The sequence below is a fragment of the Dryas octopetala genome, chromosome 6 (assembly GCF_963921425.1).
Source record: "Dryas octopetala chromosome 6, drDryOcto1.1, whole genome shotgun sequence".
NCBI classification, from domain to species: Eukaryota; Viridiplantae; Streptophyta; class Magnoliopsida; order Rosales; family Rosaceae; genus Dryas; species Dryas octopetala.
In genome coordinates this window covers 2,798,362-2,810,146 of record NC_141371.1, presented here as the reverse complement: position 1 = coordinate 2,810,146, position 11,785 = coordinate 2,798,362, and the positions used below count along the sequence as shown (strand labels likewise).

Here is an 11,785-nt window from a genome sequence, read left to right as displayed (position 1 = left end):
AGTCATGAGCCTTAATCACTCATTGTCCGAGTTGTACAAGTAGAAATGAGTCAAAAGACTCATTAATACAAAATCAATCTATATGCCTTTTACTTTCAAAAAACTTTGCATCCAAATGACCAAATAAAAACTTTGCTTCCACTGTGAACTAACAATTTATGGAAAACTAAAAAACTAAAAAACTAATACCTTAATTGTTAAAATAAATACAAGTTGAATATTGAAGTCCAATAGTTTGAAAAGTCAAAAACCGGTCAAACTAATTTAAAACAAAAATTATAAAATTAACCAAAAATATTTTATTTCTCAAATAAATTTTTAAAATATTTAAATAAAACTTGAAAAAATACGGGGTCTCACAATCTATCCTCCTTAAAAGAATTTCGTCCTTGAAATTCTCAAAAAAAGTAATAATTGAACAACTTCAAACAAGCACAACAACAATAATCCAAAGCTCTGAAAAGTTCTTTTCATTTATAAAAAATTGGAAATAAATTATATAAGCTCTGAGGTGTTTGTTCAATCAAATTTATGTAATTATTAATTTGTGAACTATTTTTTCAACAGTATTTGCCTCCAGCGCATATTATATTTATCTTATATTACATGAAACCTACTATATAATTTGGTTTTTTCAATACTTTTTATCAATGTAGTAGATAATATGTTAAATAAACATATGGTAAAGTTTCATTCAAAATTTCCGTATTTTGATAGCAATTTCTGTCGAAATTTCCATCAAAATTTTCTCAAAACCCGAAATTTTATTCCTTGTGTACAAGTAGCAGTACTCTAAAATTTTTTTTTTTTTTTTGCCAGGGTACTCTAAAAAATTTTAATTTTGAGGAATAAGTTAAAATAGTTTAAGTTTGATAAGACTAAGTCATTTAATTAAATTTCTTAAATACATTTAAAACAAGAAGGTTGAAGTAGTATATAAAGCCCTTGAACTGGGCGAAGCCTAATTATTCAAAGGGCAATGCTAGAGTGCCCTAATGACATGTCAATTAAAATTATTAATGTTGTTTAATTAAATTCATTACTTCTTGCCACATCAGTTTTTACAAATACTATTTTCACTTTCATTATAAATTTTACAAAATTTAAATTAAACAAATATATATATATCCAAGCCATAAATCATTTAACCCCTAGCTATAAACTCATCACATTATACTCTCTTCCATAGTGGCAATTGCTGGCATTATTTTTTTTGGCCAGGAATGCTTTATGTAATATAAGTTTACAATAGAAATTATAGAACTAGACAAGAATGATGCCATTAATAATGGTAGTGGACTCAAATTGATAATGTTTTTAGCATTTGCATTGTCCTTGACCCTGTTGCTTTATGACTTTTTTCTTGTTTGATGTTGTTGTACTGCTTGTGTTCTTGTTCATAGTCTATTGGAGCTAACAGCCCACAAAGGTTGCAATCACAGCTATGTTCTTGACGATTGCTTTATGACTTTCTTCTATTTATTGCATATATGAAATTTGGGTATATGATGTAGATCACATGGCAGAACGATTCATGCAACAACTCGACCACTAAAAGGACAAGAAAAGGAACAAGCTTCAGCCCGGCCCAGTATAAAAAATGGGCCCATGATATACCGATTCGAAGGGAATGACGAGACAAATACCGAGGGCCTATTTTGGCCAAATTCATTTGTTTAGGACTTCAAATAAGCAATTTAGTGTTTTTGAATAAGTTTCCTAAATTGCACTTTATTTCCATTTTTATTTTCGTTTTGAATTTCGAACGTTTAGGGTTCTGAATATATTTAAACAATCTTTTTGGCTATTTGTATTATTCATTATTATTATTTTCAATCAGAAAACCTTAAGATTTCTCTAATTTCTATGGTGGATTCCAGATTCTTTCTTAGAGTTAACGCTGGTTTTTTTTTTTAATCTCTTTTACTTGCTTGTTACGCTGCGTCAGTATAGGGAATAAGGCTCAATTTCTAAGAGTCTAACTTGTCTCCATGTTTATAAATCAAAAGGACTTTTTATCACTATCCCTTTCTCTGTCATAATAGAGAATAGAGAGTAATGGAGAGAGAGAGGCTAGCGTTACAATGTAAAATAAAAAGAAAGACTTCGGATGGAAGAAGAAGATTGTAAAAGATATATAATTAGTTAATTTTTTAATTTTTTTAAATATAATGTGGTTGTTGAAAAGATTATCGAATTATAAATTACAATTATAATTATAATTATTAAATTTAAATTGGATAAAATAGTTTTTTAATAATAATAATATTAATTTAATGCGATAAATAAATAGTAATGTGTCAAAAATAATTTTGCCACAGTCATATTAGGGCACATGAAAATCTTTTCCCTTATTCAAAAGCAGCCTCACTAGTCGCTACCGTTTGCCGCAGTCTGAGTTCCGACAGAGCAGGTGAGAAATGAAGACGGTAAGAAGGTTAGGGAGAGGAGGGAGTCTCTCGGAACAGAAGCAGAGGGTTCTTCGTTGTCGTTTGGAGTCCTTCAAGCACCTGCAGTCGTCCACTCTGGACGACATCGTCCGCCATCTCCATAATAATTACGGAGATTACCGGGGAATCAAGGCGCACACCTTGACAAGGCTTGTCCAGAAAACCCTAGACTCGCCCTACTTTAAGCGCCCCAAAACGGAACCGCATATCAGCCACGGAGGAGGAGAAGAAGAACGTGGCCAAAGAAATTCGCACAAAATGCGGAAGCGTGAGGCAGAGTTTGATTTGACGAAATCGATTCTGCGATCGTCATATACGGAATCGAACCGTGTTGAGAAAGCCAAGGCCTACGAAGTGCCGAATTGTTCGGGGCCAAGGTTTAGTGACTTGGGTGGGATGAAGAAGGTGCTAGCCCTGCTAGAAAGGGATGTGATTTTGCCGCTTTGCCAGCCGAGGCCGGCTAAGTTTCTCGGAGCCAGGCCAGTGCCTGGGATTCTGTTCCATGGACCGCCAGGATGTGGGAAGACCATATTGGCTCATGCCATTGCCAATGAAACCGGCATTCCCTTTTATAAGATTTCTGCCTCCGACGTTGTTTCTGGTGTCCCAGGTATCACTTTGCTTGCCATTCACGTTTATAATGTGAATTATCAAATTGGGAATCATGTCTGTTTCTGAAGAAAATATCTTCTTGTCATTCATGTTTCTGAAATTACTTTACTTTTTAGGTGTAGCTGAAGAAAATATACGAGAGCTTTTTTCTAAAGCCTATAGAACGGCCCCTTCAATTGTTTTTATTGATGAAATTGACGCAATTGCTTCAAAAAGAGACAATTTGCGACGGACAACAGACGTGCAAATTGTGACACAACTGATGACTTGCATGGATGAATCTCAGAGTCTTGTACAACCTGCTGATGCAAATTCCAACTCACAAAGCTCGGACCACAGATCTGGCTATGTTGTTGTAATTGGAGCTACCAATAGGCCTGATGCTGTTGACCGTGCTCTAAGGAAGCCTGGGCGGTTTGAACTTGAGATTGTTTTAGGGCCTCCTGATGAAAATGCAAGGATTGAGATTATTTCTTTGCTTGCACGCAATTTACGACTTGAAGCTTCTTTTGATGTTCTCAAGATAGCCAGGTCTACATCAGGTTTTGTCGGAGCTGATTTGGTAGCCCTGGCCCACAGGGCTTCTAACATTGCCCTGAAAAGGGTTTTTGACAAGGCTGGAAGGTCTATTTATTCCTTGAATGAGGGGTGCGATGAAGATTGGTGGTTGTCTCAAGAAATGGAAAAGCCCGCCGTCACTATGTCTGATTTTGAGGTGATCTGAAATTGATTTCTTTCACTTTTGCTCCCTTTCAAATGCATGATTTGACTTGCAAGGTTATATATGCATTCTTCACTCCTCCTACCCTTGGCCAGAGTAATCTCTCACATTCACAAGTCAATATTTGAGCCCTTCCATACTTATGGTTGTCATTGTGTATCTTATGCCTCATTTGATGCATAGAATAAGATTAGATAAGATAAATGACTAAATTCATGTGTATTCAAGAAAGAAGTTTCTAACTTGAATAACATGTATTAAGATAGACTAATCACAAGGGTAAAATTATTCCTTCCAATCCCCCAAAAATGGTGTGATTAAATAATCAATCTTCTTCCTTCAAGTTAGAAGACACCCGTTCTTCTTTGAATACACATGAATTTAGCCATTTATCTTATCTAATCCTATCTTATGCACCAAACGAGACCTTAGTGTTTTTTGGTTGAAATACTTGGATGTTGCTATTAATTGTAATATTCCACTATTTTCCTATGACCCTTTTGGAAGGTTACATGCTGTTTGCAAACCAATTTGTATTGCTTCATTTTTCTTTCCCTATTCTCTGTACCAACTTGTCTGATGCTTTTGTAATTTTTTGTTGACCTTTGGTATTTATCTCATATTGAATTTTGTTTTTTGTGCTCGTAAATATTGAAATAAAATGCAGTTAGTCTGCTTTGTTTATAAAATTTCTCATGAAGATCTGTTATTATGTGGATATTCCACAGGAAGCAATTCAAGTTCTTCAACCTTCCTTAAAAAGAGAAGGATTCGCTGAAATTCCAAATGTTCAATGGGAAGATGTTGGTGGGTTAGATTCTTTAAGGAAGGAATTTTATAGTCATATAGTTAGGCGCATTAAATATCCTGAGATTTATGAGGTAATCATCATTTCCATTTCCCCACACACACACACACACCCTCTCTGTATAGGAAAGCTGTTTTCGTTTGTTATTTATAAAAATATTTGTGCCTTGGAATGGCTGATGTTACTGATGTTGTACTTTATCCATGGCTGCGCCACTTAATAATGTTGACAGAACCTCACCACTTTATTTTCTCATGCGTCAAGGTGTACATTTTAGTAGCATAAGCATATTTATTTATTGACAGTATCTCTTTCCCTGGTTTTTTTTTTTTTCTTATTCTCAAACAGATTTTCGTTCGCTTTTGTGGTCAAAGGAAAAAGATTTTTAATAGAACAATATTACGTACCTAAGGCATTGCTGTTGGCTTTTGCATGTAAAGTGAGCATAGCATATCTCTTCAATCATGTCTCAATCAGTGAAATGCTTGGTTGGGACCCTTGAATAAGTTTAGGTCTTAGGTTCTTACCGATCCAGGAAAAAAAATAGTATGCCAAACATGTCATAACTTCTCTGACTCTATCTGGAAAGCTGTGTGCTTGGCATTGTTTTTAATCAATTATATATATCTGAACTGCATTTTTGGTAAACATTAAGATGTACAGTATTCAATGGCATCACATTGTCAGATCACTATTTTATACTGTATAAAAGCTTCCTGCACTGTATTTTATATATTCATTATAATTTAGTTTGTAATATGGTGGGTAATTAAGATTTTGAGATGATTTGTGTTTTCAGCGATTTGGATTGGATTTAGAGACAGGTTTTTTGCTCTATGGGCCTCCTGGGTGTGGTAAAACACTGATAGCGAAGGCTGTCGCTAATGAGGCGGGAGCTAATTTCATTTACGTTAAGGTTGGTCGTTGCATTTTTTTATATGCTATGTGATTTTATTTAAGTCGATGGAATGTAAATATTTCAATGTATGCTTTGCTAATTTGAGGGAATCCATTTGATCTCCATGGCCTTATTGGTTAGGGCCCTGAAATTCTGAATAAGTATGTTGGAGAAAGTGAGCTGCAAGTTCGGACAATATTTAGTCGTGCAAGGATGTGTTCTCCATGCATAGTTTTCTTTGATGAGGTTTGTGGTTCGCTCTTCCTGACAGTTTTTATTACTGCTATGGGCTTATAGATTTTTATCATTTGATTTGAAGACAATGATATAATATGGCACAGATGACTGAATTGTCAGTGATTATTGTAATCAAGTTGGATTGAATTGTATAAGAGTATATTGGATAGCATTACCATTGTAATTAACAACAGTAGGTTTCACATGTTGCTGGAATGAACCTCAATTATGGTATACTCTATGAGACATAATTCTTGGAGCCATTTGGTGTGGTTCCTGCCCTGCAGACCCGCAATAATACCCTTAAACATTTTGCCACTATGACTAATAAGATAGCTTTGGAGTATATAAGTTTTTGTACTTCACCAGTCAAAGTAACTAAATATTTTGCGGGAGAAGTGTAATGAGTGGGCATGAGTTTCATGTCCTTAGTTTTTTACATGGAAAATTTTTTCTTCCTACAAATCATAGCAATTTAAGCTCCCCTCCCTCAATTATTCACAGCTGGATGCTTTGACAACAACGCGGGGGACAAACGGTGGATCGGTTGTTGAGGGGATATTGAACCAGGTAATATAATCTGCAAAGGCTGTCTATACACACTCATAAATTATTAATCTTTGGATAAAATGAACTGACTGCCCTCCAATTGCAGTTACTTGTAGAGTTAGATGGTGCAGAGCAGCGGCTGGGTGTATTTGTTATTGGTGCCACTAACAGGTAGAACTAATTGTTTATTCTTCAGTTTTTATAATGATGATTATCCTTATGCACTTCCCACAAGTTGTTATGTGTTTGGCAGACCTGATGTACTGGACCCTGCTGTTTTACGTCCGGGAAGGTTTGGTAAACATATTTATGTCCCCCTGCCCAATAAAGATGAGCGTTGTTTGATCTTAAAAGCTCTTGGAAGGAAGAAGCCTGTAGACCCCAGTTTAGATCTGAGCGAGATTGGACAAAGCGAGGCTTGTGAAAATTTTAGTGGAGCTGATCTTTCTGCACTGGTTTGTCTGTGCTTAAATATGTATTTTTGTTTGTTTGCTTGGTATTTTTTTTTTCCGAAGCTTTAATGCTTATTTTGAATAAACTAATTATAGGGCTAATGCCCCCTTTTTCTTTGTCTTCCCATGCATGTCTCTGAGGGTTACGGAAGAAGAATAGGAAAGGGTTTGTGATTGGGATTCTCTGACATATCCACTCATCTATGTATTCATGCTAGATGAATCAAGCGGCTACGATTGCTAGTGAAGAGTCAAGTTCAGATGCATCTTCATGGATAATCAAAGAAACTCACTTTGAGAAAGCATTTGCAAAAATCACTCCATCTATACAGACAAGGTGTGTAAATTCTGTCTTTGTTTGATTCGCATATGCCTAATACCTTTAACAAACAGTTTTTTTTCCCTTCCCTTTGACCGTAAGACTAAACTTCTTAATTCCATTTTCCATTACTTTTCCGGAGCAGTAACTACAATACCTACCAGAAATTTGGAAAGCGGCGTCAGAAAAACAAGCATAAGCCACAAGTGTTCCATGGAAGTGCTTGTTTATAACAAAAGGAGAAATTGTTAGTGGGAAAGAAATTTTGAGGGAGATTTTCAATTATAGTTTTCAGTTGTCCATTATTTCCGTCTTGTTTGGTTTTCCGTATTGGACTGTCTAATTTTGGTCGGAATGGGTTGTATTGTACTATTTATGTTTTTGAATATAATTTATTTAATAGAATTTTTTAAATGAAAATTGATCACTTATATAATCGATGGTTTCTCATTTATTTTTGGGAAATTTTACCAACAACACTCCAACTAACTTATATGCATGTTCCAAACGGATACCATCTTCAAAGTGACCCAAATGAGGATAGCCCATGAAGTTTGTACACTTTACTAGGAAGCATCAAGTAATGAAAGTAATTGTGAAGATAACAACAATAATTAGCTGGATGTTATCTCTATCTAAAATGCAAAGGCTCATCCATTGGGACAATGCTTTGTCATAATGTAATAAATTGACAAAGTTAATAATGTAATAATGTAATCAATTGGGCAATCGCACACTCAGATGATCTATACTTGCCACGGGTGTCCTAAGCACATAACAGATAGACTGAAAACACAAAGTTAGTAAGAACACCATGGTATGCAAGCCTGTTAAACCATGAAATTCCCGTGAAAGATTATGCATGCATTACCTTTAAAAGCACATTACATTGCACCTGGTTACCAGAAATAGAATATACACCAAAGAAGTCAGGCTTAAACGTACTCGATTGGTAGGCTGCCCGTGATGAATTGAGAGTGTGAAAAGCAAGCTGCATATAGGAGAATAAAATCCTTAGAAAAGATGTGGTGGTAATAAAATGGGCAGTAATTCATTTGTTGTATTTTAATCTTCGATTATGTCCACCCAATCAAATGGTCAGTAATTCACATACATTGATATATAGAGTAACAAACTGTAAAGTAGCCGATCAACTAATTACTGAAAACCAGAGAAAACAAAGACCACCAATCCCCAATTGAGGAAACATTTGAAAAACAAAATAAACATGAATTCAAGCTACAATTTCCTATTCTTCTGATTTCAATTCATTTTATTGGCAACCAAATATCTCTTCTTGACGAATCTGGGTAACTAATCCCACGCAATTCATATAACCCAAAGGAAATAGCGTTTTTCTTATAAGCGTGGAGTGGTAAAGAGTATAATGGAGTGTTTGAAGCGAGGGAAAGTTGGTGAACCTGAGAAGGAGAAGCTTGGATGGCGAGCTCGTTGCCGACGCGTGCGAGGCACGTGATGGAGCGCAAAGGTCTTGAGGGCGTTCCCGCTCACACTAATTGATAAATTGATAATTGGCCTGACTTGGCCTTGGCGGGAAGTTATGGGTTAGCTTAATTGATAATTGATAAAAATGGAGGATAACTGATAATTTATAAAAGCTTAATTTCTGTTTTGGGCTGGCTTAGCTTAATCTGGACATGGAATTGGGTTTGCATTGTTTGGATACCTCCAAGGAGATCTTGGCTCTGATCCAAGACAATTGGCCTGTGGCTAGTTGGGCTTTGCTCCCCATCTAACAGAAAAAGAAAAAAAATAACGCTTAATTTAATAAGCTTGTAATTTTAGGATAAATCATATCTTATAAGCTTGTAATTAAGCTTAATTTAATCGAATTTCTATTATTCTGTTAATGTTCATTTATTCTAGTGGTAGCATTCAACTCACCTTGGTGGGAGATTCTTAAGTTATAATCTAATGGACGCAAATTATTGAGAATAAAAAATAAAAAAATCTCTCATTTTGAATTTAAGAAAAATAGTTCTAATAGTGTCAATTGAAATTGATAGATCAATAAGAAATCATATTGCTAGCTTAAATTATATATATGCCCTCAAGCTTACTGTTTTCCTTTGACTGAAACAATACTATTTGTATAAACCATAGCTTGAATATATTGTGGACCTCCCACGCCATAAATATGACTTTCGATATCACTCTTAAGCTTGATCTCTCTCCAAGAATTAGAACACAAGGTGTATACTTTTACTTTTAAGATGTTGAGTGAAAACCTCTAAAATAAATGATACAATTCTAACAACCTTGTGATCTTTAGCTTTGGAATCATAGTCAAATCACAATATGTTTTAAAATTAGAGAAATTGACAACTAAAAATGAAATAAATTGATGTCACATAAATTGGAAAGCGAAAGTTAGAAAACTTTTTTGAGACAATAAGCATTTTCCTTTATAAACTTCTAGCAAACTATCTTTAATTGACACCGAAAATGTAGTAACAAAACTAATTAACCAAATGGATCGTTTAATTTGATTAATTACATTGTCATATAATTAATTACTGTGTAAATTGTATTAGCCAAAAGGTATATAATGGCATATATTTTCATACTTTTTTTTTGTTGGAATATTTTTTTCATACTATTTTGTTTCATGGGTATTGAAAACCCAATGCATTACATATTTCAGATTGCACAGCCATGATGTCATCGTACTTTGAGATTGTGTTAACTTAGATGAGAAGATATTTCTGTCACTCATTTTGGACTAAATCTTGTATGGGGCATGCCCCATTGAAGACTCTCTCCTCATTTTGGCCATTGTGTATCGTTGTGATGCTTTTGTCCAGCTTATATATATAGACGAACAAACCAAAAAATTTGTATGTCATTAGAAACATATTTAATATTGATTTACAAATTTAAATCCTATTATTAAAAGGTGAATCTGGTTAGAAAAATATTCAAATGAGATTTAAAATCAATTCTCCACATTCTCAGCAGTCATTGAGGGCAAGAATCTTTACAAACACTTTTGCTGAACTCCCATTCCCCAGAAGTTGTGTAGAGTTTGATTCTGCTATTTGATTCCATGTAACATGTAGGGTGTAGCTAGAATCAACATACATTAAACTTGTGGCAGGCATAATGATTTTAATCTTTGCATTAACTATGTACTTGTATATAAATATTGCTTCTTTTAAAACACTCTCGAATTGTAATGGGTTCAACTTTTCATGATGTTTTTGATATGGCTAAGTCCAGAAGATTGAGTTTATGATAAAGAAGGCAAGGTGTTTGTCAAAATGTCGTGGCACAGCTTTTAGGGTGGTCCTTAACCCATAACTAACTACTCTTTTACTTTAAACCAACTCAGCATGTGGCTCAAATCCATGTAATGCAATTTTTATGGGACATGGTTCCCTATTAGAGGGACATAGCCCTTTTTTTAATGTCAGCCTTTGGTGAAAATTTTCTTTTAATCCCATGTATATGAAGAAAATGTTCTCTCAAATAGTTTGATAATTTGAATTATTGATTATGTGGTTTCTTATTAGAATATGTGATGTTAGATTCGCAATCTTACAACATAACGGGTCATATGTGATAAAAGGATAATACTTTCTTCGGAACATGAAAGCTAGGAAAGCTCCTAATTAGCCAATATTGGTAAAAATCTCAGATCATTTCAAAACAGCTGCAGGTGCTTGCATCATTGTATTTGTCATGATTGTCGTCATCAACAACATAATTACAGCACCACCCCAAAATAATTAATCATTTTTTATGGTTGTGATTTTTTTTTTGTTAAGGTTATGGTTGTGATTATTAATTCTCTTCTTTTGATCAAAACTCCCCTCCCAATAAACACAGACACATAGAGACAACTCAGTTTTCAATAATTGAGGCAGCATTCAATAATCTGCAGAATTTGAGCTACTGTTCAACATTCAAAACAGTAGTATGATGTATGAATGTGAGACCTGCCACCTTGTTTACTGTGACCTGAGCCCTTATCAGAACCAAAGAAGTTAAACCATTTTTGAATAGGAAAAGAGAAGATAGTGTGCTTGGGAAGTCAAGTGCATTCCCAATTCCCCCACAATATGATTTGGCTGATGTACTAGAAAATTCGAAACCATGTGGGAAATCAGAGCAACTGAAGGTGTACCTTTCTTCTTATCTTAAAGTAAGGCTGATTATTAGATTCTCTGAGCTAAATAATCAACCTCATAGTTAAGGCTAATTAAGAGGTTTAACTTGGCATGGAAGGTTGATTGGATTGAAGGAATCTGGTTCCAGACAGATGGAAATTGCCAAGAAATTGAGCATGAGGAATATGCAAATGGTGACAAAAAGTTATTTATAATTGACTGAATATCAAGATGAAGTAATGTATTTGTTTTTGGATTAAGATTCTCTGATGAATCAATCTCACCAATGATCCAATATATTTCATGATGCCTCTATGTATATGAGAAAGCTTGTTCCACCCTTCCCTTTTAAAGCTGCTTCAGCTTTATTTTTCCTGTCTTAAAAGAAGTGGGTATTACTGTTTCTCTTTTTGAGGTACAAATTTGCACATGGTAATGCTTATCTGAACCATAGTGTATTATTTTGTCTACCAGTAAAATACTGAGGCAATCTCACAAAAATTACTAGTTCTTTCTTAAGTTTTTGGTGGCACACTGGCACTAGCTAAACTATTCCAGTATTTGAACCCATGATCATGGCTAACAAGTTTCAGTTTCTCCAATTTTATC

At 34.6% G+C, this 11,785-nt stretch overlaps 1 protein-coding gene across 2 annotated transcripts; it reads left to right on the top strand.

Annotated features, from left to right (window-relative positions):
* Positions 1–2,350: 2,350 nt before the first annotated feature.
* On the top strand, positions 2,351–7,481 carry LOC147281062 (cell division control protein 48 homolog C-like). 2 transcript variants are annotated; one of them, XM_086249046.1, is made up of 10 exons: positions 2,353–3,060; positions 3,179–3,777; positions 4,512–4,664; positions 5,391–5,507; positions 5,631–5,735; positions 6,231–6,296; positions 6,382–6,446; positions 6,529–6,730; positions 6,946–7,064; positions 7,192–7,481. In XM_086249046.1, the coding sequence occupies exons 1-10, from the start codon at positions 2,421–2,423 to the stop codon at positions 7,277–7,279; spliced, it is 2,154 nt and encodes a 717-aa protein (XP_086105172.1). In that variant the 5' UTR covers positions 2,353–2,420; the 3' UTR covers positions 7,280–7,481. The 2 variants fall into 2 exon arrangements, with proteins under 2 accessions (XP_086105173.1, XP_086105172.1); XM_086249047.1 differs by lacking the exon at positions 5,631–5,735 and having other exon boundaries at positions 2,351–3,060.
* Positions 7,482–11,785: the final 4,304 nt, after the last annotated feature.

Coding starts and splice junctions, on each gene's coding strand:
- LOC147281062 (XM_086249046.1), top strand. CDS start 2,421: ATGAAGACGGTAAGAAGGTTAGGGAGAGGAGGGAGTCTCTCGGAACAG. Junction 4,665..5,390: donor AATATCCTGAGATTTATGAG/GTAATCATCATT, acceptor TTGTGTTTTCAG/CGATTTGGATTGGATTTAGA. Junction 5,736..6,230: donor GCATAGTTTTCTTTGATGAG/GTTTGTGGTTCG, acceptor AATTATTCACAG/CTGGATGCTTTGACAACAAC.